Source organism: Lissotriton helveticus, chromosome 2_1, assembly GCF_964261635.1.
Source record: "Lissotriton helveticus chromosome 2_1, aLisHel1.1, whole genome shotgun sequence".
NCBI lineage: Eukaryota > Metazoa > Chordata > Amphibia > Caudata > Salamandridae > Lissotriton > Lissotriton helveticus.
In genome coordinates this window covers 52,517,488-52,542,258 of record NC_136059.1, presented here as the reverse complement: position 1 = coordinate 52,542,258, position 24,771 = coordinate 52,517,488, and the positions used below count along the sequence as shown (strand labels likewise).

Genomic DNA, 24,771 nt, shown 5'->3' with positions numbered 1-24,771 from the left:
GCCAGTGTTAGGCACCGGGTACTATGGCCAGTGTTAGGTACCCGAGCACCACAGCCAGTGTTAGGCACCGGGTACTATGGCCAGTGTTAGGTACCCGAGCACCACAGCCAGTGTTAGGCACCGGGTACTATGGCCAGTGTTAGGTACCCGAGCACCATAGCCAGTGTTAGGCACCGGGTACTATGGCCAGTGTTAGGTACCCGAGCACGACAGCCAGTGTTAGGCAACAGGTACTATGCCCAGTGTTAGGTACCCGAGCACCATAGCCAGTGTTAGGCACCGGGTACTATGGCCAGTGTTAGGTACCCGAGCACCACAGCCAGTGTTAGGCACCGGGTACTATGGCCAGTGTTAGGTACCCGAGCACCACAGCCAGTGTAAGGCAACGGGTACTATGGCCAGTGTTAGGTACCCGAGCACCACAGCCAGTGTTAGGCAACGGGTACTATGGCCAGTGTTAGGTACCCGAGCACCATAGCCAGTGTTAGGCACCGGGTACTATGGCCAGTGTTAGGTACCCGAGCACCACAGCCAGTGTTAGGCACCGAGTACTATGGCCAGTGTTAGGTACCCGAGCACCACAGCCAGTGTTAGGCAACGGGTAAAATGCCAAGTGTTAGGTACCCGAGCACCATAGCCAGTGTTAGGCACCGGGTACTATGGCCAGTGTTAGGTACCCGAGCACGACAGCCAGTGTTAGGCACCGGGTACTATGGCCAGTGTTAGGTACCCGAGCACGACAGCCAGTGTTAGGCACCGGGTACTATGGCCAGTGTTAGGTACCCGTGCACGACAGCCAGTGTTAGGCAACGGGTACTATGGCCAGTGTTAGGTACCCAAGCACCACAGCCAGTGTTGAGCACCGGGTACTACTGCCAGGGTTACGTACCCGATCACTACAGCCTGTGTTAAGAAACCTGAGCACTACAGCCAGTGTTAGATCCCTGAGCACTACAGTGAATGTAAGGCAATCGAACAGTTTAGACAGTGTTAGAGACCCAAGCGCTACAGCCAGTACTAGGTACCAATTTGCTACTGCCGGTGTTAGGTGACCGAGCACTGCAACCAGTGTTAGCTACCCAAGCATTATAGACAGTATTCATCACCTGTGTAGTACAGTCAGTGTGAGGTATCCGAGCACTACAGCCAGTGTTATGTACCCAAGCACTACAGCCAGTGGTAGATCCCTGAGCACTACAGCCAGTGTACGGTACGCAAACAGCATAGACTGTGTTAGGTACCAGAGCACTACAGCCAGTGTTAGGCACCGGGTACTACAGCCAGTGCAAGGTACCCGAGCACTACAGCCAGTGTTAGGTATGGGTACTACAGCCAATGTTAGGTACCCGAGCACTACAGCCAGTGTTAGGCACCGGGTACTACTGCCAGGGTTACGTACCCGATCACTACAGCCTGTGTTAAGAAACCTGAGCACTACAGCCAGTGTTAGATCCCTGAGCACTACAGTGAATGTAAGGCAATCGAACAGTTTAGACAGTGTTAGATACCCAAGCGCTACAGCCAGTACTAGGTACCAATTTGCTACTGCCGGTGTTAGGTGACCGAGCACTACAACCAGTGTTAGCTACCCAAGCATTATAGACAGTATTCATCACCTGTGTAGTACAGTCAGTGTGAGGTATCCGAGCACTACAGCCAGTGTTATGTACCCAAGCACTACAGCCAGTGGTAGATCCCTGAGCACTACAGCCAGTGTACGGTACGCAAACAGCATAGACTGTGTTAGGTACCAGAGCACTACAGCCAGTGTTAGGCACCGGGTACTACAGCCAGTGCAAGGTACCCGAGCACTACAGCCAGTATTAGGTATGGGTACTACAGCCAATGTTAGGTACCCGAGCACTACAGCCAGTGTTAGGCACGGGTACTACAGCCAATGTTAGGTACCTGAGCACTACAGGTAGTGTTAGGTACCCAAGCACTACATCCAGTGTTAGATCCCTGAGCACTACAGGTAGTGTAAGGCACCCGAACAGTATAAAAAGTTTTAGGTACCCAAGCACTACAGCCAGTGTTAGGCACCGGGTACTACGGTCAGTGTTAGGTACCCAAGAACTACAGGTAGTTTTAGGTACTTGAGCACCACAGCCAGTGTAAGGCAACGGGTACTATGGCCAGTGTTAGGTACCCGAGCACCACAGCCAGTGTTAGGCAACGGGTACTATGGCCAGTGTTAGGTACCCGAGCACCATAGCCAGTGTTAGGCACCGGGTACTATGGCCAGTGTTAGGTACCCGAGCACCACAGCCAGTGTTAGGCACCGAGTACTATGGCCAGTGTTAGGTACCCGAGCACCACAGCCAGTGGTAGGCAACGGGTAAAATGCCAAGTGTTAGGTACCCGAGCACCATAGCCAGTGTTAGGCACCGGGTACTATGGCCAGTGTTAGGTACCCGAGCACGACAGCCAGTGTTAGGCAATGGGTACTATGGCCAGTGTTAGGTACCCGAGCACCACAGCCAGTGTTAGCCAACGGGTACTATGGCCAGTGTTAGGTACCCGAGCACCATAGCCAGTGTTAGGCACCGGGTACTATGGCCAGTGTTAGGTACCCGAGCACCACAGCCAGTGTTAGGCACCGGGTACTATGGCCAGTGTTAGGTACCCAAGCACGACAGCCAGTGTTAGGCAACGGGTACTATGGCCAGTGTTAGGTACCCGAGCACCATAGCCAGTGTTAGGCACCGGGTACTATGGCCAGTGTTAGGTACCCGAGCACTACAGGTAGTGTTAGGCACCGGGTACTATGGCCAGTGTTAGGTACCCGAGCACGACAGCCAGTGTTAGGCAACGGGTACTATGGCCAGTGTTAGGTACCCAAGCACCACAGCCAGTGTTAGGCACCGGGTACTACTGCCAGGGTTACGTACCCGATCACTACAGCCTGTGTTAAGAAACCTGAGCACTACAGCCAGTGTTAGATCCCTGAGCACTACAGTGAATGTAAGGCAATCGAACAGTTTAGACAGTGTTAGAGACCCAAGCGCTACAGCCAGTACTAGGTACCAATTTGCTACTGCCGGTGTTAGGTGACCGAGCACTACAACCAGTGTTAGCTACCCAAGCATTATAGACAGTATTCATCAACTGTGTAGTACAGTCAGTGTGAGGTATCCGAGCACTACAGCCAGTGTTATGTACCCAAGCACTACAGCCAGTGGTAGATCCCTGAGCACTACAGCCAGTGTACGGTACGCAAACAGCATAGACTGTGTTAGGTACCAGAGCACTACAGCCAGTGTTAGGCACCGGGTACTACAGCCAGTGCAAGGTACCCGAGCACTACAGCCAGTGTTAGGTATGGATACTACAGCCAATGTTAGGTACCCGAGCACTACAGCCAGTGTTAGGCACCGGGTACTACTGCCAGGGTTACGTACCCGATCACTACAGCCTGTGTTAAGAAACCTGAGCACTACAGCCAGTGTTAGATCCCTGAGCACTACAGTGAATGTAAGGCAATCGAACAGTTTAGACAGTGTTAGAGACCCAAGCGCTACAGCCAGTACTAGGTACCAATTTGCTACTGCCGGTGTTAGGTGACCGAGCACTACAACCAGTGTTAGCTACCCAAGCATTATAGACAGTATTCATCACCTGTGTAGTACAGTCAGTGTGAGGTATCCGAGCACTACAGCCAGTGTTATGTACCCAAGCACTACAGCCAGTGGTAGATCCCTGAGCACTACAGCCAGTGTACGGTACGCAAACAGCATAGACTGTGTTAGGTACCAGAGCACTACAGCCAGTGTTAGGCACCGGGTACTACAGCCAGTGCAAGGTACCCGAGCACTACAGCCAGTGTTAGGTATGGGTACTACAGCCAATGTTAGGTACCCGAGCACTACAGCCAGTGTTAGGCACCGGGTACTGCTGTCAGGGTTACGTACCCGATCACTACAGCCTGTGTTAAGAAACCTGAGCACTACAGCCAGTGTTAGATCCCTGAGCACTACAGTGAATGTAAGGCAATCGAACAGTTTAGACAGTGTTAGAGACCCAAGCGCTACAGCCAGTACTAGGTACCAATTTGCTACTGCCGGTGTTAGGTGACCGAGCACTACAACCAGTGTTAGCTACCCAAGCATTATAGACAGTATTCATCACCTGTGTAGTACAGTCAGTGTGAGGTATCCAAGCACTACAGCCAGTGTTATGTACCCAAGCACTACAGCCAGTGGTAGATCCCTGAGCACTACAGCCAGTGTACGGTACGCAAACAGCATAGACTGTGTTAGGTACCAGAGCACTACAGCCAGTGTTAGGCACCGGGTACTACAGCCAGTGCAAGGTACCCGAGCACTACAGCCAGTGTTAGGTATGGGTACTACAGCCAATGTTAGGTACCCGAGCACTACAGCCAGTGTTAGGCACGGGTACTACAGCCAATGTTAGGTACCTGAGCACTACAGGTAGTGTTAGGTACCCAAGCACTACATCCAGTGTTAGATCCCTGAGCACTACAGGTAGTGTAAGGCACCCGAACAGTATAAAAAGTTTTAGGTACCCAAGCACTACAGCCAGTGTTAGGCACCGGGTACTACGGTCAGTGTTAGGTACCCAAGAACTACAGGTAGTTTTAGGTACTTGAGCACTACAGCCAGTGTTAGATCCGTGAGCACGGCAGCTAGTGTAAGGCACCCGAACAGTATAGACAGTTTTAGGTACTTGAGCACCACAGCCAGTGTAAGGCAACGGGTACTATGGCCAGTGTTAGGTACCCGAGCACCACAGCCAGTGTTAGGCAACGGGTACTATGGCCAGTGTTAGGTACCCGAGCACCATAGCCAGTGTTAGGCACCGGGTACTATGGCCAGTGTTAGGTACCCGAGCACCACAGCCAGTGTTAGGCACCGAGTACTATGGCCAGTGTTAGGTACCCGAGCACCACAGCCAGTGGTAGGCAACGGGTAAAATGCCAAGTGTTAGGTACCCGAGCACCATAGCCAGTGTTAGGCACCGGGTACTATGGCCAGTGTTAGGTACCCGTGCACGACAGCCAGTGTTAGGCAATGGGTACTATGGCCAGTGTTAGGTACCCGAGCACCACAGCCAGTGTTAGCCAACGGGTACTATGGCCAGTGTTAGGTACCCGAGCACCATAGCCAGTGTTAGGCACCGGGTACTATGGCCAGTGTTAGGTACCCGAGCACCACAGCCAGTGTTAGGCACCGGGTACTATGGCCAGTGTTAGGTACCCAAGCACGACAGCCAGTGTTAGGCAACGGGTACTATGGCCAGTGTTAGGTACCCGAGCACCATAGCCAGTGTTAGGCACCGGGTACTATGGCCAGTGTTAGGTACCCGAGCACTACAGGTAGTGTTAGGCACCGGGTACTATGGCCAGTGTTAGGTACCCGAGCACGACAGCCAGTGTTAGGCAACGGGTACTATGGCCAGTGTTAGGTACCCAAGCACCACAGCCAGTGTTAGGCACCGGGTACTACTGCCAGGGTTACGTACCCGATCACTACAGCCTGTGTTAAGAAACCTGAGCACTACAGCCAGTGTTAGATCCCTGAGCACTACAGTGAATGTAAGGCAATCGAACAGTTTAGACAGTGTTAAAGACCCAAGCGCTACAGCCAGTACTAGGTACCAATTTGCTACTGCCGGTGTTAGGTGACCGAGCACTACAACCAGTGTTAGCTACCCAAGCATTATAGACAGTATTCATCACCTGTGTAGTACAGTCAGTGTGAGGTATCCGAGCACTACAGCCAGTGTTATGTACCCAAGCACTACAGCCAGTGGTAGATCCCTGAGCACTACAGCCAGTGTACGGTACGCAAACAGCATAGACTGTGTTAGGTACCAGAGCACTACAGCCAGTGTTAGGCACCGGGTACTACAGCCAGTGCAAGGTACCCGAGCACTACAGCCAGTGTTAGGTATGGGTACTACAGCCAATGTTAGGTACCCGAGCACTACAGCCAGTGTTAGGCACCGGGTACTACTGCCAGGGTTACGTACCCGATCACTACAGCCTGTGTTAAGAAACCTGAGCACTACAGCCAGTGTTAGATCCCTGAGCACTACAGTGAATGTAAGGCAATCGAACAGTTTAGACAGTGTTAGAGACCCAAGCGCTACAGCCAGTACTAGGTACCAATTTGCTACTGCCGGTGTTAGGTGACCGAGCACTACAACCAGTGTTAGCTACCCAAGCATTATAGACAGTATTCATCACCTGTGTAGTACAGTCAGTGTGAGGTATCCGAGCACTACAGCCAGTGTTATGTACCCAAGCACTACAGCCAGTGGTAGATCCCTGAGCACTACAGCCAGTGTACGGTACGCAAACAGCATAGACTGTGTTAGGTACCAGAGCACTACAGCCAGTGTTAGGCACCGGGTACTACAGCCAGTGCAAGGTACCCGAGCACTACAGCCAGTGTTAGGTATGGGTACTACAGCCAATGTTAGGTACCCGAGCACTACAGCCAGTGTTAGGCACCGGGTACTGCTGTCAGGGTTACGTACCCGATCACTACAGCCTGTGTTAAGAAACCTGAGCACTACAGCCAGTGTTAGATCCCTGAGCACTACAGTGAATGTAAGGCAATCGAACAGTTTAGACAGTGTTAGAGACCCAAGCGCTACAGCCAGTACTAGGTACCAATTTGCTACTGCCGGTGTTAGGTGACCGAGCACTACAACCAGTGTTAGCTACCCAAGCATTATAGACAGTATTCATCACCTGTGTAGTACAGTCAGTGTGAGGTATCCAAGCACTACAGCCAGTGTTATGTACCCAAGCACTACAGCCAGTGGTAGATCCCTGAGCACTACAGCCAGTGTACGGTACGCAAACAGCATAGACTGTGTTAGGTACCAGAGCACTACAGCCAGTGTTAGGCACCGGGTACTACAGCCAGTGCAAGGTACCCGAGCACTACAGCCAGTGTTAGGTATGGGTACTACAGCCAATGTTAGGTACCCGAGCACTACAGCCAGTGTTAGGCACGGGTACTACAGCCAATGTTAGGTACCTGAGCACTACAGGTAGTGTTAGGTACCCAAGCACTACATCCAGTGTTAGATCCCTGAGCACTACAGGTAGTGTAAGGCACCCGAACAGTATAAAAAGTTTTAGGTACCCAAGCACTACAGCCAGTGTTAGGCACCGGGTACTACGGTCAGTGTTAGGTACCCAAGAACTACAGGTAGTTTTAGGTACTTGAGCACTACAGCCAGTGTTAGATCCGTGAGCACGGCAGCTAGTGTAAGGCACCCGAACAGTATAGACAGTTTTAGGTACTTGAGGACTACAGCCAGTGTTAGGCAACGGGTACTATGGCCAGTGTTAGGTACCCGAGCACCAGGGCCAGTGTTAGGCAACGGGTACTACTACCAGTGTTAGGTTCCCGAGCACCACAGCCAGTGTTAGGGACCCGAGCACCACAGCCAGTGTTAGATCCCTGAGCACTACAGTGAATGTAAGGCACGTGAACAGTATAGACAGTGTTAGAGACCCAATCGCTACAGCCAGTATTAGGTACCAATTTGCTACTGGCGGTGTTACCCAAGAATTACAGGTAGTTTTAGGTACTTGAGCACTACACCAGTGTTAGATCCCTGAGCACTACACCTAGTGTAAGGCACCTGAACAGTATGGACAGTTTTAGGTACTCGACGACTACAGCCAGTGTTAGGCATCGGGTACTAGGCCAGTGCACCCGAGCACTACAGGTAGTTTTAGGTACTTGAGCACTACAGCCAATGTTAGGTACCCGAGTACTACAGGTAGTGTTAGGTACCCGAGCACTACAGGTAGTTTTAGGTACTTGAGCACTACAGCCAATGTTAGGTACCCGAGTACTACAGGTAGTGTTAGGTACCCGAGCACTACAGGTAGTTTTAGGTACTTGAGCACTACAGCCAATGTTAGGTACCCGAGTACTACAGGTAGTGTTAGGTACCCGAGTACTACAGGTAGTGTTAGGTACCCGAGCACTACAGCCAATGTTAGGTACCCGAGTACTACAGGTAGTGTTAGGTACCCGAGCACTACAGGTAGTGTTAGGTACCCGAGTACTACAGGTACTGTTAGGGACCCGAGCATTACAGCGAGTGTGGGTACCCAAGCACTTCAGCCTTGCACTGTTTTAGAACCTGTGAATTTGCATCTGGGACCGGTCTGTTTCCGCTTTGAAAACAGCTTCACATTGAAGAAGTTTGTGATTCACACCAAAAGCAGTGACAACACCCCCCCGCCCCCGACCGCCCTCCCTCCAAACAAGCAGTGGAGTCTGATGAACTCTCCCCTGCAGAGACTTAGAGTTACATAATTCAGAGAACACATGTCATGGGAAAATGTCACAAAGTAAGCAGAAGAAGTCATGTTTAGAATTAGTGTGTCGTGATTGGGTATGCATGCATATTTAATACATTTGCAAATAAAAATAAAAAAAATGTGCAAGTGCCCATTACCACAACACTGAAGACCAATACATTTATATTCTATTAACATGTAGGCTAACAGTTATTTTGCAGGCTATATATAAAGATAATCCTTCCATTCCCCTTAATTATGATACATTCTTGTAGAGCGGGGTTGTCGCTAAGGGAGGGCCACTTCGGGGAATCACTCTGGGCCTAATAACTGAGGGCAATAACATACAGGAAATACACTCTGCTACTAGGTACGGATGACAACCACGAGCGGATGTCAACCCTTTATTTATAACCTCCTGTCGGCGCCCGGCCCGGAGGGTGAACTGGATACACCTTACGGCTACATTACACTCCATGCGTCAAGACTGTAAAAAGGCGGAACGTCTTTGGCGCCGTAAATATGATCCATTGGAGAAATCTAAATATCGTGTGGCCATTAAAGGCTACCATAAAAAGATTGCGGAAGCCAAAAAGGAATACCTTGAGCGGAGGATCGATCGTGCGGACAATACTAGCAGGGAACTCTTTAGAATTGTTAAGGAGTTTACAGATCCTGCTGTAGGAGCTTCCCCTCAATCTCACACCGAAGGGTGGATTCGACAGCTTGCTGACTTTTTTGTCACTAAGATTCAAACCATTCAGGACTCCTTTCCCCCTGTGGATGTATCTGGGGTAGCTGATGCTCTCGTCCAGAATGGACTGGTACCAGCCTCAGAGGCCGAAAGTCAACCCACACTATCGGTCTTTCCGCAAATGACTTGCACAACCTCCCTGGAGCTACTGACACGGCTTCAATCGGGCTCACCGTTGGACGTGTGTCCAGCGAGATGTCTAGGCAGGGTGGCTCCGGCACTTAACAACTTGCTGAACCCCCTGCTTAACCTATCTTTGAGTTCCGGAGCGGTGCCGCGGGAGTGGAAACATGCACTCATTCTGCCGCTTATCAAAAAGCCTCAGTTAGATCCGCTGCAATGGACTAACTATAGACCGATTTCCCTCCTCCCTGCTCTGGCGAAGGTAGTTGAGAAGCATGTACAACTCACTCTTACCACCTTTATTGAGAAGAATAATATTCTGCATGATTCTCAATCTGGTTTCCGTGCGAATTACAGCACGGAGACGGCCCTCGTGGAGGTAACCGACGCCATCAGGGAGACGCTCGACCGGGGGGGGAAGGCTATGTTAGTCCTGTTGGACTTGTCGGCGGCCTTTGACACCGTCCCTCATGCGGGTCTCCTTTTAAGACTCAGGGAGATCGGCCTGCGGGGGACGGTGTTGGACTGGTTTAAGTCTTTCCTATCGGGCCGCCGGCAGGTGATCTGGGCTCCTCCGTTCTCCGCTGAAATGCAAGCGCTAGAGGTTGGGGTTCCTCAAGGGTCCATTCTGAGCCCCACCATATTTAATATCTATATGGCTCCTCTGGCGCTTGTAGCGGAGACTTATGGGGCCCGGGTCATCTCATATGCTGATGACACCCAGCTTTTGTTCACTTGCAGCAAAGGTGAGGCTTTTGATGGCGACAGGATAAAGCGCTGTTTGAGTGCAGTATTCGCGTGGTTTCTGAGGCACAGCCTGAAGTGCAACTCAGATAAGTCTGAGTTGCTTTTCTTCGGCTGTGCTCCTGATCCGGACTGGAAGTCCTGGTGGCCCCAGGACATGTTTCCCCCTGAGCAATCATCTTCCCAAGCAAAAAATCTGGGAGTGCTGCTTGATGATGCGCTCTCGTTTAGTCCCCATGTTATGGGGCTATCTGGGAAATGTTTTGGCATCCTCAAGATGTTGAGGAAGTTTCTTCCTCTGCTGTCCGTACAATATCGGAAGACAGTAGTGCAGGCGTTGGTGGGATCTAGACTAGATTACGCCAATGCACTCTTTGCAGGTCTGCCCAAGTATCTTCTGGCCAGACTGCAAGTTGTGCAAAATTCGGCGGCCAGAGCTATCTTCGGCCTGCCAAGGAGAACAAGCGCACAATTGCTTTTGAATAGGCTGCACTGGCTGCCTATTTCGAAAAGAATTAGATTTAAAATTCTGACGCTGGCCTTCAAAGCCCTTCATTCCATCGGTCCTAATTATATTAGGAAGCGGATTGCTTTCTATGTGCCTCGGAGGGTGTTACGATCTGCCGATCTGGCTAAATTGGAGGTGCCTCCGGCTAAGCGTGTTCGGATGGGAGAACGAGCCTTTCAATTTGTGGCAGCCCGATGTTGGAATGAGCTCCCTCTCCCTCTACGCAAAGCTACGAACCTCCTGGCGTTTAGGAAAGAGTTGAAGACTCTCCTCTTTTCTGCGTAATTCTTTTGACAACTGTGCTGCTCCTCTATGTGTCTGTAGATCTTAGGCCTCTTTGCAAAAGCGCCGGGACGCCCCTTTGGGCAGCCGTGCGCTCAAAAAATAGGGCCTTAACATAACATAACATAACATAACAGTGGCCAGATGGCTCACTACATCCCTCATAACCTTTAATCCCCCCAAAAAAACTGCTGATAAACAGCACCATTACAATTGTCCGCTTCACAGTTCCATTTATGAACACACATAGGGGCATATTATCAAGGCGGGCGATATAAAATTATCGCCGCTTTAGGGCCGTTGCGATAATTTCATCGCCCTATTAGCAAGCTGTCGCTAACAGCAGTTAGTAACAGCTTGTAGGCGATAGCGAGTGGTTTGGGGCCCGCTTTGCATGTCAGCGATATTTATCGCTAATGACAAGCAAAGTGGGCGTACCCAACCTGTTAGTGACTGAAAGCTGTTGCTAACATCGCTATCGCCTATTATCAACGCAGGCGTAGCGATTAAAAAATTGTCGCTAAACGCGAACATCGCTGAAAACAAACACCTGCTCAGACCAGTTCTTAGCCATTATATCCAATGGGAGGTGGATATTCTGGCTAAGTCCCCATTGGCGATAATGCGTGAATATTGATGGATTACCAGCAATATTCACGCATTTCGCAGCTAACGCTGGAAATTTTATTGCATTTGAGATAAACGTTGCTAATGGCGCCTTATCTCTGTGATAAAATCTGGCGATGCACGGCGATAGAAAAAATTTCGCTAAGCTTAGTTAGCGATAAATATCATTACTTGTTGATATTATGCCCCACAGTCTCTCAATTCCTGGCTGGGCCTAGGATTTTCTCGCAGGCGGTAAGGATATCCCATCGAGAGCGCCTCTTCCACCTCACTTTCAGCACTACTAGCCTCTCCATCATGCACCCTCTCTCCTCCATCCTCCCCAAGTGCTTGTTTCATTTCCTCCCGGGGAATCAACTCTGCTTTCCTGATTCCAACGTCAACTCCCTGCTCCTCCTGTGATTCTCCTTTTGCCACAAAAATAAAACATCTAAAAACTAACGTTGGTAGTTGTGAAAAAGAAAATCCCTGAAATGTCCCTCTATCTATCTCTCACGCTCTTTCTATTCTCCCATTTCTCTTTATCTCTCAATCCGTTTCTCTATTTCTCTTCCATGCTTTTTTGGATGCTGCTTCCCTCTACACATTTTTTGCCCTCTTTTACACATACTTCCTCTTTCTACATGTTGTCCTCCATTTTTTGTATTCCTATTTCCTTGCTCACTCATACTATCTCTCACCCTCTCCTCTTCTGCCCTCTTTCTTTCATTTTCCTTCAGTCAACATGAAAAATCTGAGCATTCTTAATTTCAATACTATGGACTCAAACCCGAGCGGCATCAAAATCAACCCCTTAAAGTTTTAAACATAATTAGATAAAATCTCCCTGGCACTACTATGTGAATTTAAGTGGTCTATGTATGATGACCTTGACTGGTACATACAGTTGGCTGATACTTAGCCCACTGAATATCTAAAGATCATTAGAACATTGGAATGTTGGGAGCTCCATTGAAAACAATGGAGTGCTCCGGGCTTATAATGGCTGGTATAAGCCTGGAGCTCCAACATTCCAATGTTTGTTTGTTCACAGCTCTGGCTGTGAACAAAGGCTTCAGGGAGCCTGAGGAGATTTCAATCCCCTCGCGCTACCTGAAGGCTTTGTTTTATTTGTTAGAACATTCTTCCCTCTAGTGACAGAATTTTCTAATAGCCTTATAGCCCTCCTTGCTGGGCTATACCGGCTTTTAAAGTCCCTCTGCCTTGTTAAAGGCCCTCACCTTCAGCTCGAGCCTTTGACTCTGGAGAGGGCTTTAATAGCCGCTATAGCCCGCTACGGCGGGCTATAAGGCTATATTCCATATATGTCTATGGAGTATCCAAATATTGTATTGTTAACAGAGTACTTTACATTTACAGAAATTAGGCTCAATATATACAGTGAAATTAACCCATGAAACCAACAGTGCGATATGTCCATTTGAAGTGAAATATTACTACAGAAAGACACTTAGAAAATGATGATGTACCTTTAAAATTATATTGTTTTGCATAATTGTAGATTCCCAGAATTCCCTGCAGCTAAAGGAGACACAGCAGGACCTGCAACTGCTCGGACAGCATCACGAGAACCTGAATGACAGCATGAATCAGCGCATGAGGGAAAGTGACGGAGCCTTGATGGACACAGAAGACAGACTCAGAGAGATCCAGAGGCAATGTAATCAAGACAGGGATTCCTGGAAACAAACTCAGCAACAGTTGCAAATCACTGAGAAGAAGCTAAGAGATGTCGAAGTTTCCTTGCGTACCACCAAGCAGGCCCTGAGCAACACTGAAGACAGTCTGAGGAAGAGAGAAGACGAGCTTACCCAAAGTAAAAATGCTTTAAACCGAGAGCGCGAGAGCAGCGAGAAGTGCAGAGGAACAGAGGCAGACTTGAGCACGTGCAAGTATGCTTTGGCTCGAGCACAGTCACGTACTGAAACCTCAGACATCAATCTAAACAGAGTGAAAGAGTCGTTAAAGAGCAAAGAGACAGCACTGAGACAAGCGGAGGAACAACTGAATGCGAAGAAAAAACTAATCTCTACTCTGTGTAAGTCCCTGGGGAAGATTCAGACTGGGCAACTTTAACCTCTCTAAACACATGGCGACACCGATTTATATACACTGATGGGAAAAACACTTGGGGCCAGATGTACAACCATTTTTGCATGCGCAAATGGGTTTGCGAACGCATGCAAAAACAGCATGGGGAATTTACAAACCCTATTTTGCAAATCACAAATTTTTGCGACTCGCTATTAGGAAGGGGCGTTCCCTTCCTAATAGCAAGCGCAACCCTTTGTAAGAATGTTCTGCATCTGCAATTGCGGGCGCAAAACACTCGCAAATTACCACCCTCTGCAAGAGGGTGGTAATTGGGTCGCAAAGGGAAAGGGTCCCCAGGGGACTCCTTCTCCTTTGCAGATGCAGGTGAAAATATTTGTTAAGGCACGCAGTGGTCCCAGGGACCACTACCTGCCCTTAGAAAATGAAACAAAAATGTTTCATTTTGTTCTTATTTAAATGCAGGCCGTTTTCCTTTATGGAAAACGGCCTGTATTAAAAAAACTGCTTTATTTAAAACCAGTCTCAGACATGGTGGTCTGCTGAGACCAGCTGGCCACCATACCTGGGAGAGCCTGCCATTCACAATGGGGTCGCAAATTGCAAGAGGCTTATTAATATTCATGAGCCTCTCTATTTGCGACATTATTTAGAATCGCAAACAGTGTGAAAAACACTGTTTTACATTGGAAATAGCGCCTCGCAAATTGTGAGGCGCAAAAAACTCGCAATTTGCAAGGCGCTATTTCCACAGTCGTACATCTGACCAAAGTTGATCATTTAATGAAGGTTGCGCAGTCATTCACACAACAAAATACAATTTAACACTGGGCCCGTAGGCCTTTGAAACTGTCCAGTGCATTGGAGCGAATCAACACCTTGTTTTGCGTCATATTGCACACGCACCCGTATAACACTTTAGTAAAGAAGTGAAAAGTTATCAGCCTTCACTAAATAAGTTTCAAAGTTTAAATAGATTTAGAAGTGGAGAGGCATCTACTGACTCAAAAAATGATAAGAATAGGATGCTGGTGAAGGGAGGAGATGGTGACAAGGAGGCAATCTCTAGTGGGGTTAGGAAGTTTGGTTTTAATCTGTGTCAATAGCCACACCTTTACACATCATTTCCAACTCATCCAGTCTCCTATTTGCACAAATCCCAAGTGCATGGGAAACCGGGCCCAGTTTCTACATCACTCCTAAAGCATGCGACGACCTGCCGCTAATCATAAGAGCCTCCTCCTCACTTCCGGAACTCTGCAAGAAGCTGAAGACCTGGCTTTTCGGGTTGTCCCGCTACACCATCAGTGTGCCTGAGCGCGCAACTGCTCAGCACCAGAATACCCTTCCCAGCAATAGTACGCTCTGCAATATGCATAAGCTAACATTTCTTGGACATCTTCTCATTATATGCCTTATATTAAAAACTGCTATGGGACTCATTTATGAGGTTTTGCCATAGGACAGCGCCTTTCTGCTGCACTGCCCTACGGCAAAAGGAAAGGGCAGGAATGCGCCGTATCTACCAGATTTGGTGCGTTCCTGTCCTTTTCCCCTGTGCCAGCGCACACTGGGCAGCCGTGTGCCAATGCAGGCACCTCTGCAACATGGTGTTAGGGTGCCTGCGTTGCAAGGAGGATTATTTTGTGCAAGAAGGGACCTTCCTGCACAAAGACAATCACAAGAGGTGTGTTCCTCTTTCTATGTGTGCTGCAGAATACAGCACACATAAAAAAGGAAAAACATGGAGAAATAAAGATATTTCTCCTTGTCGTGCCTTCCTCGCGCCTCCCCTGGGGAGGTGTACGTTTTTGGCGCTGCCTCAGATTCACAATTTCTCATAAATCTGAGGCAGTGTCAAAAAGCCATGAATGTTGCTGGGAACGTCCCCAGCAACAACGATTGCACACCCCTTTAATGCGGAATACTGCGTTAAAGGGAGAGATATATACGAGCCAGCATTAAGCCAAAAAAGTGGCTTAGTGCCACCTCGTAAATATGGAGCAGCTCCTGCGCCACCGGGTTGTCACAACAAGTGACGTTCTGGTGGTGCACAGACCTCATAAATAAGGCCCTACATTTATAAGATTTCAGATTACTCCTGAGCTATAGACTAACTACCTAAAGGAACCCTATAAGACACAACCATTTACTGTCCTAGGCATTGATGATGCCTGTTGCACTCAGTGGCGCATACCCTCACACACCTTCTCAACCTCCTTAACCTTTCAACCACACATGATCGAGCAAGAGGAGAAGCACTGACTAGTCTGTCATTAAGTACAATTTATCAATCATTAGCCCCATAGCACAAGGCATCATTTATTAATACATATACATACGTACATACTCATAAGTAGATCTTCCACGCTGCATTTGGGGTATCCAAGCTATTTAATTTGAGAATTTGTTTTAGTAAACATAAGTCAAATAAAAAAAAGTTGTTAGTCCTTGGCATTGGTAAGTCATAAAACCAGACTCCTTTGTTCAAACACATCTTTTAACCCCTTCCACACTGATGACGAGCTCAGCTCGTCATGAGGTACACCTCTCATACGCTCATGACGAGCTGAGCTCGTCATGAACCGCGGGATTTCGCGATTCTCAGCGCACAGCGGGAAAACGCGCCGCGCGCATGTGGTTAAACAACTACTCTATCCTGGACATCTCAGATTTTGTCCGACTGGTTACTCCGTCACAACGGTGATGGATATACTGTCTGCAAAAATATAAATCTTATAGGACATAATGGGATTTGTACTTCAGCGGATGGGACATCCGTCCCCGTAGTAACCAGTCACATCCGCCGAGATCTAAATCAGGCCCTGCGCGTGGTACCCCCCTGAAACGGGTAGTCAGATCTATTAAACTGCTCTTGAGTATAATACAATGTTTGCAGCATGTTGTGGAACACAAATGTTGTACTGTTGCTCCTTGTTTTACTCTTCAGAAGTAGCCACACTTATCCCTGCTCATGTGCATGCATTGACTTCCCCATTGATCTATCTTTTGTCGTTCATAGCCTCAGTGTCTTTGTCACTGATCTGTATAAGTTTGCACAGTTCTGGCAAGTTGCAGGAATTGAATCAGTATTGGTTGAACAAAGGTGGCATTGTCCATGCTTCCCTAAATTCGTAATTTCGCCTATAAAATAGTAGTGATGAATATTGAGGTGAGCAGGAACCCCTATTGTGTGCCTCGCCATTTAAACCACACACAATATTACCATCTTCTCATCTGATGTCTTAAATAGTTGGAAAGTTTTTTTCACTTTATCTTCAGGGCTCAGATTTGCAAAGCTTGTTTGCATCCCTGTTGGCCTAAATTCAATTTCTAAAACACGTCTTTTTTCGTTTTTTTCTAAACGTGTTCTTCGTTTTTGTATTGTGTTCAAGTTCCATAAACAGTAAATCAGTCTTCATGCTGTTAACCTTTTTAACTACCATCCCTCAATTCTTTATTGACACCTTGTGAACCAGAGGTCAAGGTGTGATGTATTCCTATAGGTTCTGTATCGATCCCCCTATTCCTGACCCTTTTCTGGTTAACAAGTTAACTAGCAGCCATCCCATGATGCAGGAACCGTTATCTGATTAAGCCACACCACGGCACAGGAACGTGTTATCTGATTAGGTCATAACGCTTGCCATCTAATTAGACAAGCAATATTCCTCCAGCCCCTGATAAGGCATACGGAGTTCTCAAAACAAATCAAACCTATGACAACCTGGGAAAAACCCTGCGGCCATTGTTTTGATTTCACCGAGAACTTCAGCAAAAGAATGTGCTAACGACCAGTTTGTATGACATCCTTATTGACGTATCTATGTCCATCCTTACGTCAATCTCGGCACCTTACAGGTATAAATATTACCGGTATTGCCTTAAGCAAACACACGCGGTGGTGACGAGATCGGAGCAGCCAGACTTGCCAAAGCCCAGAGCAGAGCAGACCCCGCTGGCGCAGCCCCGCCTTCCTGACGCATGAGAACGAGACGCTGCTTTCTCCTGCCGAGAAATCCAGCTCCGGCGCTTCCGGGCAGCCCTTGCAGGCAGCCTGGAATATCGAGACCAAAGACGAGAGATATCATCCCTCAACCATCCTAGATTTCAGGTACAGAACTGAATAACCCCTTACAGAGAATTCTTGAGTCAGTCACTTGGCAAAACAAACTTAACTTAAACTGCTACTTTCTATTCCCGCCCACGTATTAGGCTTAGGTCAGGTACACTGGGGTAGGCATAGTTAGAAACACCAGTTGAGTACGATTAGTCAAATGTATATGTGTATGTATCTATTTTATCCATTTTAAACCACCATATGGCTTAGAAACCATATAAATGTTTTTACAGTATTATTTTATACTTCTGCTTTTATTGTATGCACTTTACTTAACCATAAGTATTGCGATAATATCGATCCATTTCTCTTCTATGAGAAAAGAGACTGATCAATAAATACCATCTTTTATTGAACACGCCCGTCTCTTCCTTTTCTCTACAATCTGGTGAGACTAAGAATGTACGTACTGACTGAGTAAAATAAGTTGTCTTTTGTTTTCACACGACTCTAGAGATACACTCTTGATTAGGGGAGAGCAAAGTTGTCATGTTCTATGGTTGTCAGAAACTAAATCCCTTCTTGTCTATCCAGGGAGGTTCAACTCCTCCTTGCCTATTCGAGAAAGTTTCTCGTGAACTCTGAGCTAGCTGGCAAACCCAAAACTTTAAGTCTAATATCGACAATAGAATACCTAGTTAACGTCTGGTCTAGGCCTATACTATTGAAGGTATTATTCCAATGCGCAGAGCCTATTGGGATAATAGGAACTACACTACATGGCGCCCAAACGTTTGGAAAGGCGATAAAACTAACGCAAGACATTAGAGTAACTCAGTCGTGCTTTTTCACTCAGACCCCTTTTTTCCCATAATACTCCAAAGACGTCTGGAGTGGGTGAAAGGTAATATCCGCCAAACCTCGCAGGAGGAAACTCCTATGTATGGTTCTTGGTTTAGTCAACGTTGAAGGATACACTGTTCCAAAATATTGTGCATCTAATCTTTGTTTCCATAAGAAACCTGATCTGCAAACAAATGGAATAACCTTCTGGACAGTACAATGTCAGACAGTGAAGGAGAAAGAGAGGCAGCTAGAATAGCAGCTGAACTCATAGCAGCTGATAATACTATGCAAGAAGCAGACCCGGATATAATACTCATCCCGGTCAACATAAGAAAATCTATAACTTTAAAACTTATAGAAAATGGACTGACACCTAGAGGTGGCACAGTCATATTCGTAATTGAGGCACACGAATATCGGCAGACAGAGGTATTCTATTCATGGATAAACTTTCCAGCAGCAAACGCTGTAACAAAGCACTTCCACTATTACAAAACAGAGGAACCTCCTAATGAGTACATTCCTTTCGAGGAGGTGGAAGTACCACTCAAATTTCAAGAGCACCTGCTCTTGTTTAATGGCGCCCTAAAACATAATAATCACATCACCAGGCTCGGTCCATTAGGTAGACCAGGAGCAACGTGGCCGGTCCTAGCCGGATACACACCACATCCAGACATCGAAAGAATGTCTGCAGCAGATCTTTTAATACAACTAAAACAATTAATAAAAGTACATAGACAATTAGTCCAATATGTAATGCGGACTTCAACAATCCAACCAGCAATTAAAATTCCACAGCTGACCCCTCATCAGGGGAACACAAATAAAATTACACCACTGAACATACAGTCCTGCCTAGGTAAAGTACCAGCTAAACGGGAACAAAGACCATTCTGGTTAGCACAACAAATCACCCAAATAGAGGCGGTGTTTCCAGACACCACCCCCTTAGAAAAACACAGGATTCTGACTATCTGTCTTCCAATGAGAATCGCACCACACGTGGAGGACTGTGACACTTGGGGTACAGTCTTTGCTTCCATTTACACAAAAACGCATGGTGTTCCACCCATCTCGGTAATACCAGATGTGCTAAAACAAATTCAAGATGAATACGGTCCAGAACCCGCTTTAACTCTTGGTATGAAATTACTAAAAGACTTCAAGCAGGTCTCGGCAATACTACTTGCCAACATAAAGGGAGAAGCAGCAAACGTGGCGATCCGCCAAAGGTTAAAAGAGACAGATTTAGCAGACCAACCAGCTGAAATTGCCAGAATTATAGAAAAATCCTATGAGGAACTAGGTAGAGATAGTTTAGGTGGAATACCAGTAAAACCCCGACTGATTGAAAGTCCTGAAAAAGTATTTTTTAATAATAATTTAACATCACAAAAAAAGAGCTGGGATGGAAACAAACAATCCAATCCTAAAGAAAAGAAATTCCAGTCCAGAGGAAGGTCTCCTCGGCGGAGAGAAAGATCTCCAAACCAAGTACGCAGGTCTCCCCAAAGTGAGCCCTCTGGGAAAAGATACAACCTTAGAAATAGGGATAATATAAAGAAGCCTGATAGATATCAAGAAATTGATACACGCCCCTCTCAATCTTTTCAGACTTCCTCGCAGAAATCGGAAAGAAGAGGACGATCAGAACAAAGAGAAGAGCACGTCAAGTCCAAAGACAAGGAACCTGCTCATCTAAAAAAGAAATTACAATTTCCAAAAAAGAAGGTAGCCAGTATTAAAGTAATTAACAATGCCGAGAATACTGAGGACACAACTGAAAAACGGAGAATGGGCTCAGACAATGCTAGACAGCGCAGCAGAAGTGAGCATAGCTCGCAAAGTCTTTATGAATCATCAGGAGACAGTGGACACGAATGAATACCTTCAAGTGGAAACTGCAGACACCAGAGTTAGCAAACCTCACAAAATATATGAAATAACTTTACGTATAGAAGGGGATAAGACTAGAAAAATAAGGGGACTATTTTGGGATAATCTCTCCAAGGGCTATGACATCCTTCTAGCTGAAAAAGACTGGCCACCAGAGTTTGTCAGGGACTGCCCTCATGGCGAAGAAATAATTATGCCTGCCTTCTCAAATCATATCCCAATTCATAAAAAATACACACTTGCTAGAAAGTGGGCAGTAGCTCAAGCTCCTGCTTTATATAAAAATCATGTAGGATGGGATGAGGACTCTCCTCCTCACAAAATCCAGTTAAAATCACAACCTACTGCACAAAGACAGTACCCAATTAAGCAAGAAGCTAAAAAACAGGTAAAAGAAATCCTAGATCAACTAGAATACCAGGGGGTGATTGAAACTTGCACCTCACAAATGAACAACCCTTTGTTTCCGGTCTCCAAACCAGACAATTCATATCGTCTAGTTTTGGATTACAGACACCTTAACTCATGTTGCAAAACTTTTGCAGTGCAAAACTCGCATAGTGCTGCACTAATGAATAACATAGTGCGCAAAAAATACAAAACAACATTAGACATCTCTAATGGATTATTTTGTCAAAACATAGCACCAGCGAGCAGATATTTGTCTGCATTCTCAATAAATGGCACTCAAAAACAATTCTGTCGGTTACCCCAGGGGTACAAGAACAGCCCAGGATTATTCTCAGCGAGAGTAACAGAGTTACTACAAACATATGATGACGAAGCATTATCTTATGTCGACGACATATACCTAACAGATGATGACTTGGATACTCCCTTGAAGAGAGTGAACACCATAATACTTGGGTTCGCAGCAGAGGGTTACAAATTCAACTTTAAAAAATCTAGAATTGCCCATCAAACAGTCCTGTTCTTAGGATATGAATTATCAAGTGAAGGCAAAAGCCTGGCTGACAATTTCCTAGAGAAATGTGCCGTACTCCAAGCACCTAGAACACTAAAAAACCTACAGTCAGTTCTAGGCTTCCTAAATTTCGGAAGAACATACATTGCAAATTACGCAGAAAGGGTCAAACCCCTTTATGATCTAATAAAACCAGATTTTAAAAGAACCAATTGGAATCAAATACACACAGAAATTCTGAGATCCTTACAAACAGACATGTTAATTAAAACAAAATTAGAAACACGTGATAACACACGCAATCTTGTGATTCGAGTCATCCCAGGAAGATGCGGATTCACATACCTGACCTCTAATGAGGGAGAAAAGATACCAATTGCATTCAAATCACACTTGTACACAGAAGCTGAAAAGAAGATCAGCATTAAAGAAAACATTGTTCATGCAGTTCAATCCGCAATAGCTAGAGAAAAAGATAAAGCTGACGGTAGACGTATCACAATCAGAACAGCAGAATCAGCCTTTGAGGCATTAACAACACCGTGTAATTTACCAACAACAGCATTGAATCCGGAATGGATACAATGGGTGAATTCAATTACAACGGACAGAGTAAAATACTACTTTGATCCAGAATTATAATAATTGAAAAATCTAGAATATGAAAGAACATTCCCTCTGCCAATCGATATTCTGCCATTATGACAGTACGCCTGTGTAATCTATACAGACGGACATGCTCAACCCTCCGTTTGGGGAGAACAAGCATACAACCCCACATGTGAGATTACAAAAGAGGTGTGGCGCGGAGGTAAATTAAGACCTCTATTAACAAAAACACACTCAGTAGAAACTAATTCAGAACAACAGACTGAAATAATAGCATTGAAAATGGCGCTAGATAATGCAGATCGCGAATTCCCGACACTTATAGTGTCCGATTCATATTACTGCGTCAAATCATATAACAACGATTTGCAGAAATGGATTCAAAACGGTTACAAAGATGACACAGGTGCAACAATAAAGCAAAAACTGCTTTGGGAACAAATAGTTCTGTTACAAAAAGAACTACCAAAGACTCACGTGACACACTCACTGAGTCATCAGCGTGATGGCGTTCACGTTGCAGGGAATTCATTGGCTGAGACAGCCACAACGGTAGCAACTAAATCGGCTTCCGTAGCTAGAAAAAAGCGTACAATGAAATACATTGACGGTGAAACAGTGCTGGCGGTGAAAACGTCATCAAAAGGCGACTGCTCAGCGCTACCGATCAACTATCCACTCAATTATACATACATAATCGATGCAAACTCCGTCCCTTTTGCTCGAATCCCTAGAGTGGGGGATAGAGTAATTCCAAACATGGACAGGAGAACTTTGTTAATTATAGACGCACATATAGGTGAGGGTCTTAGTCATCTCAAACTAAAAGATTCTCTGGAAGAACTACAATCAGTGTACTGGTGGCAAGGCATGAGCCTGCAGCATCACATTTTTGTAAAAAAATGCCCGGACTGCAATAGAGATCGCAGCGGCGAGAGAAACGGTGTAATACCATGGCGTTTCACTCAAGAAGGGCTAAACAATAATCAATAAGACCAGTGTGAATAAGGCGTCCTATTAACAAACAAAGACTAGTTTCCACTTATAATGTAGACCCCAGCACTCGGCTGACGTCGGGACTGTTATACAAAGATTTGCGAGTCTAAATGGCATATACGCTAGGAGGATGCTACGTTTGACCAATGTTTTCACTTTAGCCCTCAAGCCTGTGGGGAAGCATGGCCAAATGAGCATAGCACAGCGGGATTCTACTCACTTCCTTCCTGAGGGATACGGGATGGTGTAAAGAAAAAACCAAGGCATAAAGCTATCTATAACGGAAAGGATATTAGGTTCGGGAGCTGGGTGGGTCAAACATCTAATAAGTGTCCAACGTAGTCTAAACAACCTGCCAAGAAATTCTCTGAGGGGATTCAGTCCGTACGAATTATTTTTTGGAACTAGGATGTTGGTCTTAGATCTTGACAGTCAGACTTCAGTGGTGAAGGAAAAAAGCTTTGATATCAAAGATCGTTTGGCTATTTTGCAGGACTTAAACAAAACAAGAAAAGACCTGAGCAACATAAAGTTGAAACAGCAGCAAACAACCACTGAAGAACCACCACCTGTCCCAGCAAGACCTGTCTGGATTCCAAAAGTCGGGGATCTAGTCAGAGAAAAGATTGCGGTAAAGAAGGAATTTGGGCCTTCTTACAGAAAAGCAGTTCCTGTCTTGTCTATCAACGGGACAAGATCAGTTGTACTACCGCCGCTTGCTGGTAAAAAGGAGAACCGAGTTGTATCCATCGACCTGGTAAAACCACAATCATGTGGCCGATAACAAACAGTAGGCCAAGTGGACTCCCGATAAGTAGTAGAACACCAAGGTTTGCTACAAATACAGAGGTCCTAACTAAGAGGCTAATCACATTCGAAACGCCTACAGAACAACTACAAGGACTATGCAACAATGCATTGGAACTCAGACCTCTAAAAACCCAGATAAAAACATTTAGTAGAGACACACCAACCTACACTGAAGTAACAAATGAATATGCTGAAGCTGCAAGAAACAGTAATCCTGAAGCAATTGGAACAATTGACAGAACGGCATCCGGCTACTTCATAAACTTCGATGATTCCTCTGAAGACCTCAGTGAATCAAAAACACAGCCATCAACAAAAACCTTTAAAGATAAAGCTAAAGAACTTTTGAAACAACTGAAAGAAACCTATCTCATTTCTCCATGGATTGAATTTTGGGTGGCCTTTGGTGCATTTATCCTCATACTTTGGCTCATCATGGTACTATGCTTGGGACGCTTCATTGAGGGAAAATATGCTAAAATGGACACAGCAAGCCAGAAAATAAACTTGATCCTCAAGCCACACACATCTTCACACGTCGAAAAAAGAGAACTTTCTTCAGTCAACTTCACAGCCAATCCCATACCGGGTGGGGTAGCATGGGACAACACTGACTATGAAATTTATGGTCCGGTTGAAATCCTGAAATATCCACACCAAATCAAGATCTCGTTGAGTGACTTTGTAAAACCAAACTCATTTGCTGATGATTGGGACTTTGAAAGCGTTAATGATATGATGTCTGACCTAGTGATGTCTGCTAAATTTACCAAACATGATTATTTGCAGGGTTCGACTAATTATGATAGTATGTACTGTTACAACCACTATGGTAACCATTTTCCACATAAATCGGCACAACCTAGAAATGTTTTAAATTATAATCAATGGGAACATTGTGCAACCCCTCCAAAAGGAAGCTCAAGAACCTTTTATGACAAATATTCATACTTTTCAGGGTTCAACACAAGTAATGCTGAAACATTTTATTTCAAATTGTCAAATAAGACAGGAACAAAAACCATGCTTACAAACACGAAATTGATATATTCAGACTCATTTTTTGAACAAATGAATACTTTTGGTTTTGATTATTGGGACAAAAATGTTGAAGTAAAAAGTGTTTGGGGTACAAAAGAATGGCAAGTACAAGGGATATAATCATTGTTTAGAGCCTGCATGATCCCAGAACAAATTATATTTTTGAATGACACTGTTCAACAAACTACCTGTCTTGGCC

The 24,771-nt window shown here is 46.0% G+C and overlaps 1 protein-coding gene across 2 annotated transcripts in view; it reads left to right on the top strand.

Annotated features, from left to right (window-relative positions):
• LOC144817703 (uncharacterized) overlaps positions 1-24,771 on the top strand; it is a 190,339-nt gene that overhangs the window by 81,832 nt on the left and 83,736 nt on the right. For both annotated transcript variants that reach the window (XM_078674464.1, XM_078674465.1), the window contains one exon: positions 12,836-13,372. In XM_078674464.1, the coding sequence (XP_078530590.1) occupies positions 12,836-13,372 (537 nt within the window). The remainder of the gene's footprint in view (positions 1-12,835; positions 13,373-24,771) is intronic.